Source organism: Poromitra crassiceps (genome assembly GCF_964638095.1).
Source record: "Poromitra crassiceps genome assembly, chromosome: 10".
NCBI lineage: Eukaryota > Metazoa > Chordata > Actinopteri > Beryciformes > Melamphaidae > Poromitra > Poromitra crassiceps.
The window spans coordinates 53474922-53502420 of record NC_139631.1 but is presented as its reverse complement, the minus strand read 5'-3'; the positions used below and the strand labels follow the sequence as shown (position 1 = coordinate 53502420).

Sequence of the window (27499 nt, the reverse complement as noted above, 5' to 3'; positions counted from 1 at the left end):
ACATTTAAAAATATATCTGATAGACAATATATAAAAGCAAATATTTACAAGAAGTCAAGCTATATACATGCTACACTAAACATTAGTAACAAGTAATAAGTAACTTCCTTCAAATTAGGACCATTAGGATCCATCACAAAGGGGGGACTAATATGGGTCGCTCTCTGTCCGGTAGTTTGTTAGTCACGCTGTAAACTAGGGGGCGGGGCTGTAATCTAGGGGGCGGGGCATGGACAATGAATGGGACTGACCTAAGGATGGAACTACATCACTGGTGAGGGACAACACGTTTACTATCTGCTTGTTTTGTTTTGAACTGCTTTAAACAAATGAAAGTCCAACAAGTCAAATCTTTTCAATCCGCCTCTCATCTGGTAGTCTAAATAATCTGCTAATTACTGTAACTCCTACTGGTCAAAATAAGCGAAATAACCTTTTCTGGTCAATTTGAGAAAAAGATCATTAAGATCTACATCCCCTGAGAGAGGCCCGCCTCCTGTGGACTGTTTGGCTCAGATGTCGACAGTTCCCTCCTCGTACTGCAGGAACCGGATGAGGGTTCCAGGCAGCGGTAACGTCTGCAGACGCCCGAGTCGCTTCAGTCCCAACAGGTGGCGAATCCTCAGCCTGCAGAGGTGCATCAGCGGACGGGGCGGGGCTGCAACAATCACAAAACTCTAAATATGAAACATTTCAAAAACATACATTTTCAAAGACCCTGTATTAACATGAGCCATGGCCCTGTCCAGACCTGGTATTAACTGACTGGGGGGGGGGGAGGGGGCGCATGCAGCAAGGCCCTGTTAGAGGCCAGCCCCTGTCAGCTTTAGCAAAGAGATCCCTGTGATGCTTGTCAAAGTGGATATAAATTATGATCATATTCAGACAGACAGTGACATACAATGGTGAGCAAAAAGAAAGAAAAAAAAACACTGGGGCGCCCATGTACTGATATGTAGGGATGTCACAATATATCGTCCCACGATATATCGCGATATCAAAACATGACGATATGTATCGTCACGTAGAAAAAGAAGCTGAACATGGTGGCAGTGATCTGCATCTGATTGCATGCTCGCTCTCCTTTTCATTGCTTTGTTTGAACAGACGAGGGACGTTACAGACACGGAGGATGAAAATGGTGAAATTACTCAAATTAGCGTGGAGGATGCCCCCTCAACTTACAAATCGATCGCAAAAAAATATTGTTAAAATATCGTATCGTATTGTTATAGTGAACCCAATATCGTGTATCGTATCGTATCGTGAACTGAGTGTATCGTGACACCCCTACTAATATGTATAATAAAAACCCAGGTACTGATATGTATAATAAAAACCCAGGTACTAATATGTATAATAAAAACCCAGGTACTGATATGTATAATAAAAACCCAGGTACTAATATGTATAATAAAAACCCAGGTACTGATATGTATAATAAAAACCCAGGTACTAATATGTATAATAAAAACCCAGGTACTGATATGTATAATAAAAACCCAGGTACTAATATGTATAATAAAAGCCCAGGTACTGATATGTATAATAAAAACCCAGGTACTAATATGTATAATAAAAGCCCAGGTACTGATATGTATAATAAAAACCCAGGTACTAATATGTATAATAAAAACCCAGGTACTGATATGTATAATAAAAACCCAGGTACTAATATGTATAATAAAAACCCAGGTACTAATATGTATAATAAAAACCCAGGTACTAATATGTATAATAAAAACCCAGGTACTGATATGTATAATAAAAACCCAGGTACTAATATGTATAATAAAAACCCAGGTACTGATATGTATAATAAAAACCCAGGTACTGATATGTATAATAAAAACCCAGGTACTAATATGTATAATAAAAACCCAGGTACTAATATGTATAATAAAAACCCAGGTACTAATATGTATAATAAAAACCCAGGTACTGATATGTATAATAAAAACCCAGGTACTGATATGTATAATAAAAACCCAGGTACTAATATGTATAATAAAAACCCAGGTACTGATATGTATAATAAAAACCCAGGTACTAATATGTATAATAAAAACCCAGGTACTAATATGTATAATAAAAACCCAGGTACTGATATGTATAATAAAAACCCAGGTACTAATATGTATAATAAAAACCCAGGTACTAATATGTATAATAAAAACCCAGGTACTGATATGTATAATAAAAACCCAGGTACTGATATGTATAATAAAAACCCAGGTACTAATATGTATAATAAAAACCCAGGTACTAATATGTATAATAAAAACCCAGGTACTAATATGTATAATAAAAACCCAGGTACTGATATGTATAATAAAAACCCAGGTACTGATATGTATAATAAAAACCCAGGTACTAATATGTATAATAAAAACCCAGGTACTGATATGTATAATAAAAACCCAGGTACTGATATGTATAATAAAAACCCATGTACTGATATGTATAATAAAAACCCATGTACTGATATGTATAATAAAAACCCAGGTACTGATATGTATAATAAAAACCCAGGTACTGATATGTATAATAAAAGCCCAGGTACTGATATGTATAATAAAAACCCAGGTACTGATATGTATAATAAAAATCCAGGTACTGATATGTATAATAAAAACCCATGTACTGATATGTATAATAAAAACCCAGGTACTGATATGTATAATAAAAACCCAGGTACTGATATGTATAATAAAAACCCAGGTACTGATATGTATAATAAAAACCCAGGTACTAATATGTATAATAAAAGCCCAGGTACTGATATGTATAATAAAAACCCAGGTACTGATATGTATAATAAAAACCCAGGTACTGATATGTATAATAAAAACCCAGGTACTAATATGTATAATAAAAACCCAGGTACTAATATGTATAATAAAAACCCAGGTACTGATATGTATAATAAAAACCCAGGTACTAATATGTATAATAAAAACCCAGGTACTGATATGTATAATAAAAACCCATGTACTGATATGTATAATAAAAGCCCAGGTACTAATATGTATAATAAAAACCCAGGTACTGATATGTATAATAAAAACCCAGGTACTAATAGGTATAATAAAAACCCAGGTACTGATATGTATAATAAAAACCCAGGTACTGATATGTATTTGATAGTTTTAGATGAACATTGTGTCTCAGCTCCATCACCTGCTTTGTCCTTGATGCTGTGCCAGTCTTGGTAGCCGTCCAGATGCTCCTGCAGCCTGGAGCAGAGTGTCACATGACCAACATAGTCCAGCACAACATCAATGATTGGCCCCGCCCACCGACTTATACTGGGGGTGGAGATCATCTCACAGAACTGTCAATCAACAAGCACAGGATAGTTTACCAAGCGGTGTTTGTTCCATCGAAGGGAGGGCTTGCTTTAAAAGGAAGCTCAGAAGCCATACACGCTATCTCACACACATTGATCTTGGTCACATCACCTTGAATTTGCTCTCAATGTGTGTTTTTCTAAAGAACAGATAGTTGTACTGATCGTATAACATTTGGGCTATAGATCACCTAGAGCAGGGGTCCCCAACCACCGGGCCGCGGACCGGTACCGGTACCGGGCCGCAACGCATTTGGTACCGGGCCGCGAGCCGGTCAATTATTATTATTTTTTTATAAAATAGGCTATAATATTATAGGCTGTGTGTGGTAGTTAAAACATAGTTTCAAGTTGACATTTATTTATGTTTGTAGTTAAAACAAAAACATAAATACTGTATAGGCTACATACAGTACAACACAAAAGGCTGTTATTTACCCTTTGTCGCCACCTGGTGAGTAAATATATATGTAACTAAAACCATTAAAATTGACAAAAGGTCCGCAACTTTTTTTTCCATGTATCTACCGGTCCTTGGCACAAAAAAGGTTGGGAACCCCTGACCTAGAGGACTAGCAGACCCTGCTATTGTCTGTCTTCATTTGTATTGCTTTTTATTCAGGCTTTTGTGGTTTTCTTTTGTGCTTACAGTATTGTATTTTAGTATTGCTTATCATTTTACTATTGTTATTTTACTATCGTTTGTCATGTAACGTGTAATGTGTTTGAACCCCAGGAAGACTAGCGGTCGTCTTGGTGGCGGCTAACGGGGATCATTGTACCCTGCTAACTTTGTTAGCACTAAGCACACACTGGTCCATGGTCATGGATCTTGATATTAAACTTATTTTTGATTATTTTAATAATTATTTTTTATTTTTTATTGATTCTTATCCATTGGTAACTTCATCCCTCATACCTCATATCATATCAATGTCATGCTTACTCTGAATTTTAACCCCTCAAATGCCAGTTTACTGTACTTACTGTACAATACAATTTACAGTAGAAAACATGAAATATGATTTTTTTCCCTTCCCAGGAATGCCACCTGGATCTTCCGTGGTGGGATTATCATAGCTTTGGATTTGTCACATTTTTCGCGGAGGAATTATTTTGCATTTTTTACCTACTAAGCGCCTCCTGGTCCATGGTCATGGATCTTGATATTAGTACTTATTTTTGATATTCATAATTAATTATTTTCTTATTTTTTATTGATTCTTATCCATTGGTAACTTCATTCCTCATACCTCATATCCGTGGTTTGACATCCGGGTGAAGACACACGCTTGAACGATGCCGTGAAGGCCATGAGCGAGAGAGCACAGACGCTGGGCTCCACCTATGACGCTCTGACCGCCTCCCCGCCCGAGAGGCTCCTTTGTGGGCATCGGATTTACTGTACCTCGCATACGTCAAACCGGAAGCCATGGAAAGCCCTTAGAACGCCAGATCACGACGATCTTAGAGATCCAGACTCAGTTTTCGATGCTGATTCCAGAAATGCCAGCCACGACTCTCTACAATGAACGGTCGCGGAGATACGATGTACTTTCAAATAAGGTAAATAAAAAAAGAAAAACATGAAACTGCCCATTTTCGACTGCCAGCTATTTTTCACAAAAAAACACAAAATAGCTTCATTCCTCCATGAATCTCGGTCTAAAGGCTTCAAATGAGTAGTTTGCACCGGAAAATCCGGGTTCCCAGGTCATGTGACATGTTGCCATGACGATCACTGTACTGTATATTTCATGTCAAACTACATGCAATTGGTTGCTGTGCCAACACTGATCAAATAGGGGGGGGGGAGCAAACACAATAGAAACTACAAATTTGATGTCTTGACTCGAGCTGAGAGGTGTAAGATCAGAAAAATTATTATTTTTGGGGAAAGTACCTGGGAGTCGAAAAAAAAACGTTTTTTTGCAAAATTAACATTGAAATCAATGGGAAAACTATGCAATGGATTTTGAAGCCTTGTAACTCCAATCAACTCCAAGGTTAGATATTAAGGTCAAATTTAAAGGTATTTGGTCCAGGATGCCCGCTGCAAAAAATGAAATAAATTAATTTTGTAATAATTTCCTGGAGGTCTCAAAAAGGTGGTTATAATGAAAATCAATGACCGTGCAGCCGGACCTTAGGAGGAAGTTGAGGTTAATTTGAGTTTCTGGGTGCCAGGATGATTTTTTTCTAGTCCTGGCAAGGTGAATTACCATAATAAACCAAAAAGAAAACCTGGGCTGAATTTCAGACGTTTCGTTCCAAGATTTTCCAAATTTCCGATACACATTACTGCTTAGATCCGGCCAGCCGGACCAGGAGGGTACAAGGGTTTTAATAAACAACAATAAACAGAAGTGTGCGACGGTTTCACTTCATTCAGTAGGACAGGTGTTGGGATACACCCACGCATCACACACACACACACACACACACACACACACACACACCCACGCATCACACACACACACACACACACACCCACGCATCACACACACACACACACGCATCACACACACACACACACACACACACACACGCATCACACACACACACACACACATCACACACACACACACACACACACACACACACACACACACACACACGCATCACACACACACACACACACACACACACACACCACACACACACACAAACACGCATCACACACACACACACACACACACACACACACACACGGTACCTGGACGGCACTCCTCGGGCTCGTTTCTGACAGGATTCTCTCTGGGAGTTGAAGCTCCTCCCTCGCTGAGCGGGTGGTTTTGATTGGCGGGTGTGGAGCGCTGCCGTACACGCAGCTGAAGCAGGACAGGGCATCACAGCCGTGGTCCAGAAGGTACTTGAACATGGAGAGGTATTTCATGCAGAACATGGCTGTGGCGGGGAAGGCAGTGGGGTGGGTGGGGATGTTGGCGTTGACGTTGGCACCATGCTCCACCAGCAGCGTGACGGTCTGGATGCAGCCCTGCCGCAGGGCCACCAGCAGCGGGTTGAAGATGTCCAGGTTGGGGTCGGCTCCGGCGTCCAGAAGCATCTCGACCGCGTCCAGGTTGTTGTTGATGACAGCGAAGTAGAGTGCCGTGCTCCTGCGGTCCTCATACATCTTGGGACAAAGTCACGTCAAGTTTATTTGTATAGCCATAATTCACAAGCACCTCTCAGAGGATTTTACAGAGAATGTGTCAAGCTAGGTCTAGCTAACAACTACCATTAAACCAAATTAAACAACTAGCGCAGGGTGAGGAGAGTGAGAGAAGAGAGAGAGAAGAGAGGAGGGGGAAAAGAGGGAAAGAGAGCGCAGAACAACAACTAGAACGACCTATGCCTTACTACTCTCGCGAACATCTCTCGTTATATTGTAACAGTTTGTTTCAAAGTCATTTTGTTATTTTGTGGTTATGGCCGAAGTGGCTGCTGCCGCAAACCGTTTTATTTCACTTCCTGATCTGCCCCCGGCGCAGACAGACTAATCATCAAGACAACTCTGGCCGATTCACTCGGCGTTCAAGCGAGACTACTCGGCGTTGGTCTCGTCTACTATTAGAGGTAAGATGTGAGGCATCCATATTAAATTTAGACTGTTTAATAACAATCGAAAATCTTCCTCGTAGCTGCTTTAAAGTCTCTTAACCCTTAAAGTATCTTAACCCTTAAAGTACCTTAACCCTTAAAGTACCTTGGAGCGCTCCTCGCTCAGCTGGGCGTTGACATCGTAGCCTGCGTGGATCAGGAGCTCCAGCACATCGTCTCTGTCGTGTTCAGCTGCCACGTGCAGCGGGCTGATGCCCGTCCGCCGCACTCTGGCCTTGGTCGTCACGGGGATCAGCAAGGACACCATGCTGCCATGGAAACAGACAGGAAATACTACCAGCATGGACATGTAAACAGGAAGTTGCTTCATATTCCTGCCCAGTGAGGGAATCCGTCAACACTTTAAACACATTTATTTAGCATTAACCCTTTATTAACCAAACTACCATTACACCTAACAAACGACCACCACAAACTCACAAAAAAGCCATCACACTGTGGAAATGTATGTAGTGTCGCACCAGACCTGTAGGTGTCACTGCAGGCTGGTTAAGTTAGACTCTACTTCCTCCATAAGCTCTGCCCCTCAAGCAAATATAAATACAGAGTGGTAGTGTATCGAGTGTTCACTGAGAGAGATGTGTTTCGTTGCCACGGCAAATGTCTTCTCTTGTGCTCGTAAATAAAGCAGAATCAACAGCAGCCTACTAAGTGTTTTTATTTTTACTTCTCTTTTTTTAGCAGGGGGTTCCTATCTGGAGGAAACTCCAGGGGAGCACAGAGAGAACATGCTATGGTTAGTTAAGGTTAGTTTAGTTGTCTTGGTTAGGGCTATGGTTAGTTAAGGTTAGTTTAGTTGTCTTGGTTAGGGCTATGGTTAGTTAAGGTTAGTTTAGTTGTCTTGGTTAGGGCTATGGTTAGTTAAGGTTAGTTTAGTTGTCTTGGTTAGGGCTATGGTTAGTTAAGGTTAGTTTAGTTGTCTTGGTTAGGGCTATGGTTAGTTAAGGTTAGTTTAGTTGTCTTGGTTAGGGCTATGGTTAGTTAAGGTTAGTTTAGTTGTCTTGGTTAGGGCTATGGTTAGTTAAGGTTAGTTTAGTTGTGTTGGTTAGGGCTATGTTAGTTAAGGTTAGTTTAGTCGTGTTGGTTAGGGCTATGGTTAGTTAAGGTTATTTTAGTTGTCTTGGTTAGGGCTATGGTTAGTTAAGGTTATTTTAGTTGTCTTGGTTAGGGCTATGGTTAGTTAAGGTTAGTTTAGTTGTCTTGGTTAGGGCTATGGTTAGTTAAGGTTAGTTTAGTTGTCTTGGTTAGGGCTAAGGTTAGTTAAGGTTAGTTTAGTTGTCTTGGTTAGGGCTAAGGTTAGTTAAGGTTAGTTTAGTTGTCTTGGTTAGGGCTAAGGTTAGTTTAGTTGTCTTGGGTAGGGCTATGGTTAGTTAAGGTTAGTTTAGTTGTCTTGGTTAGGGCTATGGTTAGTTAAGGTTAGTTTAGTTGTCTTGGTTAGGTTTAAGGTTAGTTTACTTGTCTTGGTTAGGGCTATGGTTAGTTAACTTAAGGTTAGTTTAGTTGTCTTGGTTAGGGCTATGGTTAGTTAAGGTTAGTTTAGTTGTCTTGGTTAGGGCTATGGTTAGTTAAGGTTAGTTTAGTTGTCTTGGTTAGGGCTATGGTTAGTTCAGTTGTCTTGGTTAGGGCTATGGTTAGTTAAGGTTAGTTCAGTTGTCTTGGTTAGGGCTATGGTTAGATAAGGTTAGTTTAGTTGTCTTGGTTAGGGCTATGGTTAGTTAAGGTTAGTTCAGTTGTCTTGGTTAGGGCTATGGTTAGTTAAGGTTAGTTTAGTTGTCTTGGTTAGGGCTATGGTTAGTTAAGGTTAAGTTTAGTTGTCTTGTTTAGGGCCATGGTTAGTTAAGGTTAGTTAAGTTGTCTTGGTTAGGGCTATGGTTAGTTAAGGTTAGTTTAGTTGTCTTTGTTAGGGCTATGGTTAGATAAGGTTAGTTTAGTTGTGTTGCATTGTGCCTACGTTTCAGTCGCTCTCTCGGCTGCCACGTGGATGGGCAGTAAACCCGTCCTTCCAGCTTTGTTGGCGTCGGCGTTTTGGGAGAGGAGGAGCTTGACAACGTCCTCGTGTCCATTCTTAGTGGCTTCATACAGAGCGCTGGCGCCATCTGCTGCCTGGCTGTTAATATCTGCACCTGCAGCCACATGGGAGACATGGGAGATCTGTTGAGCCTGAAGCTTTGGAGCGACTGTGACTTTCTGAAGATATTGGGTCAGATCAGCATACTAGGGGGGTTTAACCAGGGGGTGGGGTGGACCACCTAGTTAAGAAACATTTACTTTGAAAAGCTCAGGATTTAGCAGAGTTTTTGTGTGTGATTGTTGCAATAAAAAATTGTTTGATTTTGTAGCGGCTTTTCTCAAAAAATACTATGCAATTTTATCATAAAATGGTTTTCTGTTTTACTGCAAAAATCACATAAAACTTGTATGTGATTTTTGCAGTAAAATTGTGGTAACTAGCAAAAATTGCAAGTTGAGGAACCTGTTTTCCCTTTTTTGTGGAGAAATTGTGGAAATTTCGAAAAATGGCATGCCCCTGCAAATGTTGCGGATATTGTTTGAATTCTTATGAATTATTGTGAATGGTTTTGAAAGGTACTATTCAGTTCAAGTTGATTATTTATTCTACTTCTTCTTTCTATCTTCAGACAAAATGAATGTACCGTGTTTGAGAAGGAACCTCATGGTCTCCACCTGTCCACTCTGAGCGGCGGTGAACAGCGGGGTGATGCCGTACATGTTAGCTGGATTGAGCTTGGCTCCAGCTTTCACCAGCATCTCACAGATCTCCACGTTGTTGCGACACACGGCTTCCTGCAGAGCGGTCCAGCCTTGGATACAGTGCGTGTCCAAGGCCACTCCGTGGTTCAGCAGCATGGCCACTATCTCCGCATTGTTCCTTTCACAAGCTGTGCAGGAGAACCAGGAGAACCACACTTTTATTCACACTAGTTAAGTCACAGTGTCTTCTGTGCATTCAAAGCTACAATATGTAAAGGTGACTCTGTACTATGTAGGCTATGTTCACAATTTATCATAATATCACAATTATATATATATATATATATATATATATATATATATATATATATATATATATATATAATATGCTCGGAGTCCTCTCTGAACTTCCCTACAGCTGTGCAACAGTCTCTGACACTGGGGACAACTGTCGCCAAAAGACTCATTCTGAAGGAATGGAAGTCCTCCTCTTCGCCTTCTTTTCAGGTGTGGCTGATTGACATGATCAGATGGAGAGACTCAGCTCCCAGAGAACCAACTCACTCAAAAGGTTCTCAACTATCTGGGAGCTGCTTTTCTCCTACTTTAACGAGGTTAAGAACGATAAGTGACTGAGGTGTCTCGTGTTTGTGTCTCCTGGACTCCTTGCATGGGATCTCATGAGCATTGTCTCTTGAAGCACATAAGCACCTTGTGCGGCTGGTAGCACCACGTTGTAATGATGAATGATGATGTATGTATTTCTTTTCTTTCTTTTCCTGTGTCTGAGCCTGTTTGTCTTGTTCGTATGTTATTTGTAGTTGTAAATTTAAAATAAAATATATAAAAAGACAGACAGACGATGGGTTCAGAGATGTGTGACACAGTGACGCGTGACCTTTGTAGAGCGCGGTCTCTCTGCCTTGGCTGAGGACGTCGGGGTCGGCTCCGGCCGCCAGCAGCTCGGCCACGCAGCCCGCGTGCTCCCTGTTCACGGCTATCAGCAGAGCCGTCTGGTCCTTCCCTGTGCGCTTGTTGATCATCCCCGGCTGGGCTGGAACATCAAACACACACACTTCTATCAGTCGTCTAAATGAGCTCATGTTCCATAGAGAGGCAAAGTGAACGTGACTTCCTGCTTCAGCACTGTACCACAGATTTTTTTTCCCGCAATTTATTTTCCCATAGACATTTCGTTAAATGCTTATAAAAAATATAGTTTTACTTGGTCAAACCAAACGGTTCAGCTACATTTAGAATCGGGAGCGACCGTAGAACATTCCACTTGGACCAAAAAACACCCATTTAAACGCGCATTTTTTTACGTTTTGGTCTGAGTGAAATGTTATGCGATCTCTCCTGTTTCTAAATATATCTGTACCGTTTGGTTTGAACAAGCAAGTACAACTATTTTTATAAGCATTTTACAAAATGTCTATGGGAAAATAAATGGCGGATGAAAATCTCTGGTACAGTGCTGAAGCAGGAAGTGACGTTCCACTTTTGCTCGAGAATCCTCTAAAGCAGCAGGTGCCATGGTATACCTTGTTTGGCGACGCCTAGTGGATGTTTCATAATATTGCATTGCATGAATTTCTGAATTTATTTGCTGTATCTTTCCTATTGGTTAAGCTTGTTCACATGGCTTAGATCACATGTTTCATTTTCATTTCATTTATTTATTTAATGTGACTCATTGACCATGATCACATGGTATGGAGCACAAACAAAACATACAAAAACAATATACAATGGCACACGGCATGGCTAGTGCATATGTCATTTGAACAAAGGCAGGACATTCTTCAAAAAAGCACCTAATTTACACATGACTTTTTGTCTGTCTGATTGTAGTAGCAAAATCAGTTTAAACATAGATGGACGAGTTAAATAATATCTGGGTAAATATAACTGTCTGAAATTCAAAATAATTACATTCTTGCATTCAAACAAAATAGGATACTCGTCTCCCACACAGTTGTCACTACAGAGGTTACAGATCCTCATACTTCTATGCAGTCCTTTATATCTGCCAACAACCTTGGGGATTCTGGTGTTATTAACCCTGAAGTTACAGATTGCATGTCTATGCCTCTGGTTTACATACAGCAGATAATTTTCCAGTTTAAGTTCTTTTTTGAATTCTATGTACAAGTCACATGATGTCATGCTTTTGAGCTCACTTTGCCATTTCTGCATAAACTGGTCCTTAAGACTTTGCTCAACAGTTAACTTCAACCAGTCAATGTTATTGCACTGCTGTGTAAGCCAGAGGTAAGACAAGCCACAGTCATCCAAAATCTGTTTGACCCGCACGACCCACGGCGAGGCATAGACGCCAGAGTTGTGCAAGTCAAGCAGGCAGTTGTACATGATACGGCTAAGTTTGTTCTCCTTGCCATCTATCAACCTTGCCCAGTAACTGATCATTCTTTTCTTGACAGTGACACAGAGTGGGTATCTCCCCAGCTCCCCATAGACCATATTGTTACACGTTGTCATTTTAACTTTCAAAATGTACTTGAGAAATCTGAGGTGTAGCTTTTCCAATATATCAATTCACCAATGTGAATTGATATATGATTCAAACCGGGAGGTTTTCAAGGTGAAATCAGAGAAATACTTGGCTTGTTTATTTATTTCATGACTACATTTTATAAAGTATATAGGATGAATCAGCGTGACATCACAATGAATCAGCGTGACATCACAATGAATCAGCGTGACATCAGTGACGGCGTGACGGTTTCAAAAGTGTCACCAGACCAAGCATAAATTGGGCTTAAAGTCGAACTGAACCCGTTCGTCACAGTCCGTTTCAGACTGAAAACATAACTTGTCTGAGATGACAGGTTGAGAGGCGGGTCATAGTAGTATGTCGATGATTTTATTTGACAATTCTGGGGACTGGATTGGGCTTTGGCCAATCCTGTCGTGTTCCGCCTCCAAATCGAGTGGGATTCAGTGTGTTGTGGCGCTCCCCTCGGGAAGAGCCTGCTGACGCGAGGTTAGTGGCTGAGTGGAGCTCAGCGAGCCGCAGGCAGCCAGCTGCCTTCGTGTTGCCGAGCGGAGAGTGCAGCCCGTCGGCCTGGAATCTCCGAGGGGCGACCCCTGACAACCAGGCTCTCAAGCGCGCGCGCCTTTATCGCTGCTGTAAATACGATATTCCTGGAATGCGCATTTTAACGAGCCAGTTACATTTCTTTGCATTCTTAGACATTACCGTTTTTGTTTTTTGTTTTGTTCATGTTTCATACAATTGGCCAAGTTAGTACCGGTAGTTAGTTTATGGGATAGGAATTCTGCCAGATGACAGGCACTAGGCGCCATTTTCTCTTTCTTTTGGAAGAGAAAATTATCCTGAAATGAAGATTTGATTGACAGCTGCCATGTCGTGATATGATTGGTTGAAATGGGCTAGAAATTTGATAGTACTAGGTGACGTCAGCAAACTGTAGATTACTGTTATCAATGAAATCTTGAAAAATGAACTTTTGATGTGAAAAAGTGTGAAAAACAAAATAAATTAGATTTTTGTGATTTTTTTTTTTTGCATACATTATTAAATAGGTGCACTGCATACCCAGGTATTTGAACTAAAAGAAAAGAAAAGTCATTTTTGGGTTCAGCAGCTCGACTTTAAGGTGACCCAAACTAAACAATGGGAACAGAACAAGGTGACCCAAACTACAGCTACCTGCGAGCAACAGGCGGAGGCAGGCCTCCTGGCCGTACCACGCCGCCTGGTGCAGTGCCAGCCAGCCCGGTTTGCTGGGCAGCATCAGGTTGGTGCCGGGCGCCGCGGCCAGAGCTCGCACGCTGCGGACATCTCCCATCCGTACGGCTTTGAAGAGAGGCTCGTCCTCCCTGAGGGAAAATACATCAGTTATCTGCCCAGGTGTCACACTTAACCCATTGATACCTGATGCAGCATTTGTGTGTGTATCCCTTTAAGACCGCGAACCGCGTTAACGCGGTTCGCGGTCTCAAAGGGATACGCACACAAATGAGGGATATACACGCAAATGCTGCATCAGGTATCAATGGGTTAACTTAACTCAACTTAACTTCACTTGACTTAACTTATCAGCCATTTGCCCACATGCGTCACACTGCTGTTATAAAGCTCTTTGACTGGCAGCAGACTCTGGTTTCATGTTTAAATCATCTAAACAGCTGAAACATACTCTTCAGTCTCCGGAGCGAGGTGGACCAGATGGCCGTCGGCGCCGCGATACACCACCATGCGTTTCCCATAGCCAGTCATGAAGTGACTGACTGTTCCATCGAAGTTCTTCCTGTCACATGACCAGGGAAAGTGTCAGTCGCTCACAGTGAACAGAACACACACGTTCTCGGGTGCTTTGGAGTCGTTTTGACTCCAAACTAATGGTTGGAATCGATTCAGTACCCGAAAAAACTCCTAGTTAGACATCCCACAAGCTCATATTGGCAAATTTTGACTTTTAATTTCTTTCGCTCAGGCCCTCCAGACCCCAACTGCAACTTTGATTGGCTCCCCATAATTTTCCTAGTGGATTTGGGTTGGAATAAATTGAGAGGTGTTAGTAGACACCTATGTGAACACATTGGTGAAGAAAGCTATTCGTAAGCAATTTTTCCACAGATGGTTAGAACATTTTCCAAAATGTCCTAACTAATCCCCAACAGCTGTTACTGCTCCTGCAGTAATGTTTGTAGGGCAGCAGGTGGCAGCAGGTTGGATATTGTAAAAGCTTGTGGGAAGGCTTTGATGACGACTGATCAACATCTGTCTACTTCTGTCTCACTTCACACTTGTGTTGGCTAACAGCCACTGTCTGTCTGTCAGCAAGGACCACGATCTGTTGGCTAAGGGCCAGTTGGGACAGGTGTGTGTGGGTGTTAGGTGACAGAAACTGATCTGAAGTCAGATCTTCTGACCTGCTCTGAACCGGTAAACAAAGATAGGTGGAGTTGTCTTACAATGTCACTGTGCTACAATGTAGGCCATGTGTCAAACCCAAGGCCTGGCACTGTACGATCACTGAGATATATATATATATACATAATGTGTGTGTGTGTGTGTGTGTGTGTGTGTGTGTGTGTGTGTGTGTGTGTGTGTGTGTGTGTGTTCGACATGATGGAACCAGCGAAGAATGAAAAAACATTGACACAAATCTCATCACACACTTCAGCCCTGCAGGATCTAAAGAGAAGTATGGAGGAGCTCAGGAGAGATTTTTTTTTTTAAACGAGTTCATGATTTGCTGTAACTTCTCTGCACGAGATACAGTTTGTTCCCTCAATGTTATTGAACTGGAGCAGTTTAGGGGAGGGGGGGATGCAAGTTAAAAGGTACGTTTTAGGTATTGCAGATAGGCCTAGTTAGCCATATTGCCCAAATATAGCTACATATTTATTCACCTAACCTTCCATGTATCAGTTGTCTGCAACAAACCTGGAACAGCACAGCCACATTTAATCATGACCACGTTACAGTGGTGCCGCGTCTATGTGCCGACAGGCCGCAGTGCCGACAGGTCGCAATGCCGATAGCCCACAAGCAGAAGCAGCTGAGCGAGGCGGCGTGCAGCGTGTCGGTGGAGCTAACCTCTCCCAGCCCCCACGCCAAACCTAACCTCCCCCCATGCCTAAACCTAACCTCCCCCAGACCCTAACCCAAAACCTAACCTCTCCCACCCCCCACGCCTAAACCTAAGGTCGGCATTGCGGGTGGTCGGCATAGAGGGTGGACTCCGTTACGGTACACACATTACAGCAAATCGTAATTACGACACTCCGGGCTCCATAGAACAGATCTGCCTACACCTCGTCTCTAGTCTGTAGCCGTAGTGTGTTGTGTCATTCATGTTTGTCGTCGGTATTTAAAGTTTTCGGAGCAGGTTCAAATTCTGCATTTTTCACATCAGTCAATAGCCTTTTGTGAGCTGTCATCTGTGTTTTTCACATCAGTCAATAGCCTTTTGTGAGCTGTCATCTGTGTTTTTCACATCAGTCAATAGCCTTTTGTGAGCTGTCATCTGTGTTTTTCACATCAGTCAATAGCCTTTTGTGAGCTGTCATCTGTGTTTTTGGATGATGGAAAAAATAAATAAAAGGCACACGGAAAAGAAAAGAAATAACGCACTGAGTGCAAAGATCTTTAGACTCTACAAGCTTTCTGTCTCTGAAGTAGAAAGAACGAACAAACAAACAAACTTATCTGTCTTACAGGTCAGGTGGCTCTTCACTCGGTGGATTGTGGGAGCTGGGCCGTGTGCTTGGAGGTGGATTATGGGAAGTGTAGTTTGGAGGAGGTGGATTGTGGGAGCTGCGACGTGGAGCAGAAGGGTTTGGAGGTGGATTATGGGAAGTGTAGTTTGTAGCTGGTGGACTCAGGCTGCTGCTGGCAGGAGGCGAGCCCTGGTGGTCGGTCAGACTGCGCTCGATGGCGAGCTGAAGCAGCTGGTCATCAGACAGGTTACTGTACAGGGAGTAGTCCTCTAAGTCCAGACCAGAACCAGGAGATCCAGCAGAACCAGGAGATCCAGGAGAAGCAGAGAGTGGGATGCTGGCTGCTGCCATGATGGAGCTGAGAGAGAAAGAAAGAGGGAACAGATCTCACTCTAAGCTGATGTTGAATATTAAAGTAAACGTGCTACAATAATAAACTACACCACTGTGGTCTTTACTGCAGGGCAGCTTCAGCATCATTCATTCAGTTTATGAAGAAGAATGATAAACATTATGTACATACAGATGACACAATAGTTTCAAAGTACAGTAAGTTATGGTGTCTTATGAACAGCAGCCGGTCTTTGACAGTGACAGAATCCTGGCACTCACTCACACCTCCCAGCATGCAATGCAGATATTAATAGACTTGCCTTGAATTCTTATTGGTCGAACTGATTGGGCCTACAAAGGGTTAACCCTAACAAAGCTGAAGGCAGAAACTACAAGGACACATTACATTACATTACATTACATTACAGGACAGATATGAAGCAGCCATATATCGTCTCTGTAAATATTACTAAGCTACAAAATGTGACTGAAACTGCCAACACTGTCACAACTACCAGGAAGTCAGTGAGGTTAATAGAGAGGCAAAGTGACTTCCTGCTTCAGCAATGTACCAGAGATTTTTATCCGCCATTATTTTCCCATAGACATTTCGTAAAATGCTTATAAAAAATAGTTTTACTTCGTCAAACCAGACGGTTCAGCTATATTTAGAATCGGGAGAGACCATAGAACATTTCACTCGGACCAACACTTAAAAAAAAATCTCTGGTACAGTGCTGAAGCAGGAAGTAGGCAGTTACTTTGCCTCTATATCCTGAGAACAACCTCTACAGGAACTACACAACAAAGCATACGAGGAATCCGCGTGACGTCACGACAACAACAAACCCGACTTCCGGGGGACTCTGCGGTGTCTTAAAAACTATACATGACATCGCTTATATTTTGACATTCTGAGTGAGAGCAGAAGTAGCTCAAGAGTTTGATGTATAATATATGCGTGTCGTGTTAAAAGTTGTGTGAACTGTCGCTAGTTTTTAAATTGTACACCGCACAGCTGGGGCTAGAGTGAGCACTCAAAGCTGGCTCCATAGGGTCCCATTGCAGTTGGTTTGTTTACCAAAATGCTTCTCGGCGGATCCCTCGTATAGTAGCTCCATGGAATACAGTAAATATAAAGTACAGTAACTAATAACTACAGTAACTACATATAAACTACAGTAACTACATATAAACTACAGTAACTACATATAACCTACAGTAACTACAGTAACTACATATAACCTACAGTAACTACACACAGCAATGTAACAGATGCAGCAGGTTGTTGATGTGAGTCTACTCACCTGTTAAGAGCCTGTCCAACAAAATCCAACGTTTCCTTCAATAGACGCTGCTGTAACTTCTGTCTGTCTGTCTGTCTGTCTGTCTGTCTGCCGGCTGTGCTTCTGTTTATAAAGTATTTCTGGAGTCTGCAGCACATGACACCCCCCCCCCCCCCTCCCGCGCCCCCCCCCCCCCCCCCCCCCCCCCCCCCGTCTGCTTGAGGCAGTGCAGTGGACACCTGAGCCGTGGAGGGTCCACAGTCTGTCTCTCCAACACGGTCTGACAGGTCCACAGTCTGTCTCTCCAACACGGTCTGACAGGTCCACAGTCTGTCTCTCCAACACGGTCTGACAGGTCCACAGTCTGTCTCTCCAACACGGTCTGACAGGTCCACAGTCTGTCTCTCCAACACGGTCTCACAGGTCCAGTCTGTCTCTCCAACACGGTCTCACAGGTCCACAGTCTGTCTCTCCAACACGGTCTCACAGGTCCACAGTCTGTCTCTCCAACACGGTCTCACAGGTCCACAGTCTGTCTCTCCAACACGTCTCACAGGTCCACAGTCTGTCTCTCCAACACGGTCTGACAGGTCCACAGTCTGTCTCTCCAACACGGTCTCACAGGTCCACAGTCTGTCTCTCCATCATGTCTCACAGGTCCACAGTCTGTCTCTCCAACACGGTCTCACAGGTCCACAGTTTGTCTCTCCAACACGGTCTCACAGGTCCACAGTCTGTCTCTCCAACACGGTCTCACAGGTCCACAGTTTGTCTCTCCAACACGGTCTCACAGGTCCACATTCTGTCTCTCCAACACGGTCTCACAGGTCCACAGTCTGTCTCTCCAACACGGTCTCACAGGTCCACAGTCTGTCTCTCCAACACATCTCACAGCAGTCAGGCAAATCTAATCTGTATTTGTGTACAACATGGACACGATTTCGCCATGTCTTTCGTCAACTGAATACGGAAAAACAAAACTTAAAATATTATGTTATATATTTGATCATATAAAACACAAGAAAATCTAAACTGTAACTCCTGAATCAGTCAAATCAAATTTTATGTCAAAGTGTGATAGTGCAAATGAGCAGATAAGAGACCAGTTGGTTAATTTGCAATGCTTTCAGTGTAGGTAGTGAAATATAGCCTACTCTGCCAGTTGTATCCTGAACACATAGCCTACCTCCTGAACACATAGCCTACCTCCTGAACACATAGCCTACCGTATTCACTCTCTCCCTGACATGCAGACAGAATTGCCTTTATTAGATACATGCACAATGGTAAAAAAAAGGGTGACGTCCACACAAACGAATGATAAAAGTTTATTATACGCACGTTTATTATACGCTGGTTTTCATATAGGAAGAGAAAGTTACATTTTCCGCCATGTTTTTCCTCGCTTCAAGGCGCTGTTCGTCCAATCAGGGCCACAGACGGCCCTGATTGTTCAAGTGCTGTTGTTCGTCCAATCAGGTGCAGCAAAGAACAAATATTGAAGCCCACCTACAAGCATGCAGTTCTGTAGAGCGAGGGCAACCCTAGCGGGATTTTCAGCAAATGTGGATATGTACCGTGAGTCCTGAACCTGGTATCTGAGGAAGAGGATGAGTCTGAGTCCTGAACCTGGTGTCTGAGGAGGAGGATGAGTCTGAGTCCTGAACCTGGTATCTGAGGAAGAGGATGAGTCTGAGTCCTGAACCTGGTATCTGAGGAAGAGGCTCAGTCTGAGTCCTGAACCTGGTATCTGAGGGAGAGGATCAGTCTGAGTCCTGAACCTGGTGTCTGAGGAAGAGGATCAGTCTGAGTCCTGAACCTGGTGTCTGAGGAAGAGGATCAGTCTGAGTCCTGAACCTGGTATCTGAGGAAGAGGATCAGTCTGAGTCCTGAACCTGGTATCTGAGGAAGAGGGTCAGTCTGAGTCCTGAACCTGGTGTCTGAGGAAGAGGATCAGTCTGAGTCCTGAACCTGGTATCTGAGGAAGAGGATGAGTCTGAGTCCTGAACCTGGTGTCTGAGGAAGAGGATCAGTCTGAGTCCTGAACCTGGTGTCTGAGGAAGAGGATCAGTCTGAGTCCTGAACCTGGTGTCTGAGGAAGAGGATCAGTCTGAGTCCTGAACCTGGTATCTGAGGAAGCGGATCAGTCTCCTGGGCAGTGGCAGGGAGTCGAGGAGCCGGAGACGCTGGGTCCCGACAAGCCGCCTGATCCGCAGCCTGCACAGCTGCATGAGAGGATGAGGAGGAACTGGAGGAGCAGACAAGAGGAGGAGACACCATGATCTACTGATCATCTACGCCTCATTATGGAGCCCATCAGTTTTCTTGGAAAGACGCACCCCACTCTGCCTCTGATTGGCTAGTACTCGTTGGTTGGATTAAGGTTAGAGTAAGAACATCAGGCTAAGTGCCACACACCATACAGTACGCCGAAGCAACGCTCAACCTAAGCTCAACCTACGCTGAACCCACAAGTTTATCCTTGTTAACAGGCGAGGCCATTCACACCAGCCGCGCGCGTGTCACGCTCAAGGCACGCTCAATCATCAAAGACATGAGCAGAAAACAGGAAGAGCATCAGGACTTACTGGCCTTGAGTTTGATGAGAGCCCAGTCGCTGGACCTGTCCAGATGTTCCAGAAGGCGGGAGCAGAGACGGACATGTCCCACGTAATCCAGCAGCAAGCACACGATGGGCCCCGCCCCCCGGCTGGTGTACGGGCTGGACGCAGCTTCACAGAACTAAAGCAGGTAGAAAAGACACTGATGTCCAAAGAGCGCTTTGTCTGTGTGATGTGGTTCTGGATTCATGCGCATTTCAAAAAATACTTTCTGACTGTCAATATCACAACTCACTGCCTTGATGTGATATTAGACCTAACCAGATAATCGATGTGATGTAAGACCTAACCCATTGGTTCCCAAACTGTGGTCCTCCGCCTGGTGGTCCACCAGAGAATTGCCTAGCTATCCCCTTGCTTGGATATGTGATCGATGCAGTGACACTGTGCTGCTCTCGTGTTTGTGATGTACCTGAAGGCACTGCTGCTGTGGTGAATGTACCTGAAGGCACTGCTGCTGTGGTGAATGTACCTGAAGGCACTGCTACTGTGGTGAATGTACCCGAAGGCACTGTGCTGCTCTCGTGTTTGTGATGTACCTGAAGGCACCGCTGCTGTGGTGAATGTACTGAAGGCACCGCTGCTGTGGTGAATGTACCTGAAGGCACTGCTGCTGCTGTGGTGAATGTACCTGAAGGCACTGCTGCTGTGGTGAATGTACCTGAAGGCACTGCTGCTGTGGTGAATGTACCTGAAGGCACTGCTGCTGCTGTGGTGAATGTACCTGAAGGCACTGCTGCTGTGGTGAATGTACCTGAAGGCACTGCTGCTGCTGTGGTGAATGTACCTGAAGGCACCGCTGCTGTGGTGAATGTACCTGAAGGCACTGTGCTGCTCTTGTGTTTGTGATGTACCTGAAAGCACCGCTGCTGTGATGAATGTACCTGAAAGCACTGCTGCTGTGGTGAATGTACCTGAAAGCACTGCTGCTGTGGTGAATGTACCTGAAAGCACTGCTGCTGTGGTGAATGTACCTGAAAGCACTGCTGCTGTGGTGAATGTACCTGAAAGCACTGCTGCTGTGGTGAATGTACCTGAAAGCACTGCTGCTGTGGTGAATGTACCTGAAAGCACTGCTGCTGTGGTGAATGTACCTGAAAGCACTGCTGCTGTGGTGAATGTACCTGAAGGCACTGCTGCTGTGGTGAATGTACCTGAAAGCACTGCTGCTGCGGTGAATGTACCTGAAGGCACTGCTGCTGTGGTGAATGTACCTGAAGGCACTGCTGCTGTGGTGAATGTACCTGAAGGCACTGCTACTGTGGTGAATGTACCTGAAGGCACTGCTGCTGTGGTGAATGTACCTGAAGGCACTGCTACTGTGGTGAATGTACCTGAAGGCACTGCTACTGTGGTGAATGTACCTGAAAGCACTGCTGCTGCGGTGAATGTACCTGAAGGCACTGCTGCTGTGGTGAATGTACCTGAAGGCACTGCTGCTGTGGTGAATGTACCTGAAGGCACTGCTACTGTGGTGAATGTACCTGAAGGCACTGCTGCTGTGGTGAATGTACCTGAAGGCACTGCTACTGTGGTGAATGTACCTGAAGGCACTGCTGCTGTGGTGAATGTACCTGAAGGCACTGCTACTGTGGTGAATGTACCTGAAGGCACTGCTGCTGTGGTGAATGTACCTGAAGGCACTGCTACTGTGGTGAATGTACCTGAAGGCACTGCTGCTGTGGTGAATGTACCTGAAGGCACTGCTACTGTGGTGAATGTACCTGAAGGCACTGCTGCTGTGGTGAATGTACCTGAAGGCACTGCTACTGTGGTGAATGTACCTGAAGGCACTGCTGCTGTGGTGAATGTACCTGAAGGCACCGCTGCTGTGGTGAATGTACCTGAAGGCACTGTGCTGCTCTCATGTTTGTGATGTACCTGAAGGCACTGCTACTGTGGTGAATGTACCTGAAGGCACTGCTGCTGTGGTGAATGCACCTGAAGGCACCGCTGCTGTGGTGAATGTACCTGAAGGCACCGCTGCTGTGGTGAATGTACCTGAAGGCACTGCTGCTGCGGTGCTGCGGTGACGTTGTAACGGAGTTCGTCTCTGCGGGTGAGCGGCGGCCTGATGGGTGGGTGTGGCTTGTTACCATAGACACAGTAAAAACAAGAGAGGGCGTCACAGCCGTGATCCAGCAGCAGCTTGAGCATGGGCAGGTTCTCCATGCAGAGGAGCACAGCTGAGGGGAACGAGGAGGGGTGGGTGGAGATCTGGGCGTTGACGTTGGCTCCGTAGCTCAGGACTAACTTCACCATGTCCATGCTGCCCAGTCGCACTGCGGTGAGCAGGACATTGAAGAAGTCCAGGTTGGGGTTAGCTCCGGCCTCCAGCAGCATCTCAGCAGCCTCGTGGTTGGTGTTGTAGACGGAGGAGTAGAGCGGCGTGCTGCGGCGGTCTTCATACAGCATGGCGCGTTCCTCTGTCAGCTCGGCGTTGACTTCATACCCCACAGAGATCAGCAGCTCCAGCATCTCATCACGGTTCCTCTCGGCAGCGACGTGCAGCGGACTGATGCCGCTCTGCCTCACTCTGGACTTACTGGTGACAGGAAGCAGCATGGGCACAATGCTGAAAAACAACAGCAAGCGGTCAGGAAGTGGTTCCTATGGAAAGGCGAGTGAGGAAGGTCTACATCAGGGGTGGCCAAACGTTTTTGGTTGTGGGCCGCATACAGAAAAATATAAGGAGTCGTGGGCCAAACGATATTAATCACGGCAGTTTTCGCTGCAAAAACATTTGACCAGAAAACCCTTGTGTCATCAAATATTTAATTTCTACCTAATTAAATATATGACACATAGTTTATTGATGTGCTCACCTGTTACAATGGGTATTTCTGTATGTTTTCAAATTTTATTTTATTTTAAGACAGAGATAATTTAACATAACATTAGTATTAAACATTCATTCAGTATTAAAAATGTTTCAAAGTAAATAGACCAGGTCAGGGTACCCAAGTATAACCCATTTTCAATGGTTTTAAATTGAAAAAACAAAATGGGGGGGGAATCAGTTTTTTTGTTTTTCCGTTTCTTTTTCTTTCTTTTTTTGTTTTCCCGTTTTTTTCCCGTTTTCGTTTTCGTTTTCTGTTTTAAACTTTAAAACAGAAAAACGGAAAAACGTTTTTAGCAAAAAAAAATATATATATTTTGTTTTTGTTTTTGCTAAATTCATGGCGGGCCACTTAAAAACGGGCAGCGGGCCGCAGTTTGGCCACCTCTGGTCTACATATACAACCCAATACACTCCCAACTCCAACTTCCTTTTTCAATGTGCAGGGTCGTCCAATAGAGAGGTCCAGTAACGAGTCCGGAAATCATCGATGCTAACAGCCCTGGTTCTTCACAGTTTTCGCCTATGGGAGTTTTGAAAGGGTTTTTGGCGCGATGCTTCTAATAATCTCTCTGGGCAACGCTGGCTTAATCAAACGCGAACCAGTGTTTAGTAACATCATCTTCACACATGAATACCACTTTTATGAGTTTTGAAGCTTTTACATGCCGCTAAACGGGCGGCTAGCTAGCAAACGGCTAAATGAGACTACACTTTTGAGTCGATGGGGATATATACGTCAATAACGTCACCACTTCAAACGACGAACACGGAAATTCTCTTTCCCTCACCTGGTTCAGCCCTGTTCAGCCCGAGGTAATCAGTGCACACATCAACAACAGTCCAGGTTGACTGCTGACGTGACGTGAAGCCTATGCGACAGTGTGTAGTTCTGGATTAGCTTAGCTCGAGCATTTTACTTCTAGGGCTCGCATTTACGCTACAAAACTCATGAAAGTGGTCCTCATGTGTGAAGATTATCCCGCTGAACCTTGGTTCGCGTTTGATTAAACTTGCGTTGCCCACAGACATTATTTGAAGCATCACGCCAAAAACCCATTCAAAAATCCCATAGACAGAAACAGTGAAGAACCAGGAAGTTCGGGACTTCCGCATTCAGCCTACAAAAATACGTCATCCCTGGACCTCTCTATATGAAATCAATGCCACGGGACTGTGACAATGAAACAAACCGGTGGCCACCCAGTACGGGTGTTGTGGTCTTGTGGTGGTGGTGGTGTTGACGTATACGTTTGTCTTTGACAGTGGAGACCAGGGTTCGATTCCCAGCGTTTTCAAAGTACATCTCAAACCTAAGCCACATTTAACATTTTTCTTATTTAACCCTAACCCCAAACCATTTCTCTAACGTTAACCAAGTTGTTTTAGTTGCCTAACCTTGACCGTAACACAAGTTGTTGTCTACGTCTTGGCTACGAGGTGCATGGTGTCCTGACCAAACGTCAGTATTTGATGAGTTGGGAGTGAGAATGTGTTGACATACAGACACAGACAATGCAGTTAAAATCAATCAAAAACATTCCTGAAATTCACACCATGGGCGATCCTTCTGGACAGCAATATGAAGAGGTAACAGGCCCGTCTTTGTTGATGATCGGTTTGCATCGGCTTTGTGAGACAAGAGAATCTCCACAGTGGAAACATGACCGTTCTTACAGGCTTCATACAGCGGAGTGGCTCCATCTGCTGCTGGACCGTTGATATCAGCACCTGAGAAACAAAATGTAAAGTGAAACAAAGAAAAACGTTGGAAAAGCACCTAATTTATTTACAGGTGATCCTTCATTTCATCTGCCTGTGAGGAAAAGGCAAATGAATGAACAGAACTAACCTAAGCTGATGAGGAAGGTCATAACGTCAACATTTCCACTCTGTGCTGCTCTGAAGAGAGGCTGAATCCCGTGAATGGTTTTGGCACCGATTTGAGCTCCAGCAGCTACTAGCATCTTGCAGATGTTCAGCTGTGTGTGTCGGGCGGCTTCGTGAAGCGCCGTCGCCCCCTGGCTGCAGGTCTGATTCACTGAAGCTCTGAACTTCAGCAGTAGCTCCACACTCGGCTCATTGGTCTTCTCACATGCTGGAACACAGGAACAGTCCAACTTCAACTCTCATGTCTGGATAGTTGACTTACTCAAGGATGGTTAATAAGTCTGAAGCTTGTTGACCTGATCCTCCTGACATTTTAGTTTTAAACAAACATGTGTGTGTGTTCAGAAACCCCTCTAGCTGTGTTAGCTATACCTTTGAAGAGAGGCGTGTCTCTGTCCTTGTTGGGGGTGTTGGGGTTGGCTCCTTGCTCCAGAAGACACTCCACACAAGACGGATGTCCTCCGGATGCAGCCAAGAGAACCGGAGTCTGACCGATCGCAGTGCATCTGTTCAGCATGTCAGGAAGAGCTGAGGAGGAACCACACACATCTGTTCAGCATGTCAGGAAGAGCTGAGGAGGAACCACACACAGCTATTTTCCACACCATCAAAACTCACTTTCCTCCACCAGATTCTTTCTGCCAGTGAAGAAAAGAGCAAACATGGTTGAACACGACTTCAACTTGAGTGCAGGTTCAGATAGATGGTAACCCCTCCCACACACACACACACACACACACACACACACACACACACACACACACACACACACACACACACACACACACACACACACACACACACACACACACACAGCCTGTAAGTGATAAAGATGGTCCTCAGAGATCAGTCTCACCTGTGATCAGGATCCTAAGACACGGCAGTTGGCCGTAATGAGCAGCTTCATGAAGAGAGATCCAACCTTCATCGTTTGGGTCAGTCAGACTGCTGCACTTCCTTCTGACTAAATCCATTACAGCTTCTGCATCTCCGTCCATGATCAGAGTCTGCAGCGGACTGAAGCTAACAGAAGGACCACAGGCTACAGTGTATGAACCACTGAGACAAGCACGCACACACACGCACGCACACACACACACACACACACACACACACACACGCGCACAAACGCACACACACACACACACAAACACACACACACATATGATGTCATCAGAGAAGTGTCGGATAGTAACGGATCATGGTTGACGTGGGGTATGCGTGTGTGTGTGTGTGTGTGTGTGTGTGTGTGTGTGTGTGTGTGTGTGTGCGTGCGTGTGTGTGTGTGTGTGTTTTGGCCATTGTATGATTTATATTGCGAGGGAAAATGTACAATATGAGGTAGACAACATGATCAGGTGGGCAGCATCTTTAAAAGAAAAGCCGATTTGGACTTACTTACTTTTTCTTGGATTTGTATACATGTCGAGGTTGGGTGAAACCATGTGCAATGTAGGGTGCAGGGGCGGAGTTAGTTGTGGGGTTAGGGGCGGGGTTTGGAGGCGGCGGATTGGCCGAAGGGAAGTCATACACATGTGTGGATGGAGCCCTTTGCCTCGGTCTGGGATTTGGGTTTGCTTGTGTCTGCACAGCAGGTGGGGGCGGAGCCAGCGGGCTGTCTGTGGGAGGCGGCTCCTCGTCGGTGAGGCTTCGCTCGATGGCAAGTTGCAGCAGCTCCTCATCACTCAGGTGGCTGTACAGACTGTAGTCCTCCCGGTCCATGCTGGATGACAGACAGCAGAGAACACAAGTGACCTCATAGAGCACAACAGTGACATCATAGAGCACAACAGTGACCTCACAGAGCACAACAGTGACCTCATAGAGCACAACAGTGACCTCACAGAGCACAACAGTGACCTCACAGAGCACAACAGTGACCTCATAGAGCACAACAGTGACCTCACAGAGCACAACAGTGACCTCACAGAGCACAACAGTGACCTCATAGAGCACAACAGTGACCTCATAGAGCACACCAGTGACCTCACAGAGCACAACAGTGACCTCATAGAGCACAACAGTGACCTCACAGAGCACAACAGTGACCTCACAGAGCACAACAGTGACCTCACAGAGCACAACAGTGACCTCACAGAGCACAACAGTGACCTCACAGAGCACAACAGTGACCTCATAGAGCACAACAGTGACCTCTCAGAGCACAACAGTGACCTCACAGAGCACAACAGTGACCTCACAGAGCACAACAGTGACCTCACAGAGCACAACAGTGACCTCACAGAGCACAACAGTGACCTCATAGAGCACAACAGTTTCTGAACCGCTCCAGTTCCAGTTAATTTCCCATTCATTTATCCATTGATGTTTCAGAAAATCCTTATATAAAGACTCTTAAGGCTGCAATGAAGCCAACCAGCTACGAGATGAATCGTGAATATAAAACAATTTATTCTGAGCAAAATCAATCAATCAATCAATAAACAAAAAATGACAACAGCAAGAAGGGAAAGGTACAAGATTGTGTACCTAATGAGTTTTTAGAGTGAAGGAACTACGCTTCCCATAATCCAGTGTTTCTAAAAGTGGGGGGGCTCCATGATGGCGGCGGGGCAGGGCGGGGGGGGGGGGGCGTTAGTGTGGAACTAATGTTCTGACGTTGAAATCT

The 27499-nt window shown here is 44.5% G+C and overlaps 1 protein-coding gene across 1 annotated transcript; it reads right to left on the bottom strand.

Moving 5' to 3' along the window:
- Positions 1–512: 512 nt before the first annotated feature.
- LOC310784516 (uncharacterized protein) lies at positions 513–26592 on the bottom strand (the record flags this gene model as incomplete). Its single annotated transcript, XM_083645498.1, has 20 exons — positions 513–658; positions 3181–3334; positions 6066–6485; positions 7059–7221; positions 8925–9096; positions 9628–9873; positions 10584–10739; positions 13383–13552; positions 13873–13983; positions 15900–16259; positions 19098–19270; positions 19416–19529; positions 19644–19768; positions 20109–20262; positions 22143–22716; positions 24537–24711; positions 24833–25078; positions 25243–25398; positions 25489–25508; positions 26273–26592. The coding sequence occupies 20 exons, from the start codon at positions 26590–26592 to the stop codon at positions 513–515; spliced, it is 4155 nt and encodes a 1384-aa protein (XP_083501624.1).
- Positions 26593–27499: the final 907 nt, after the last annotated feature.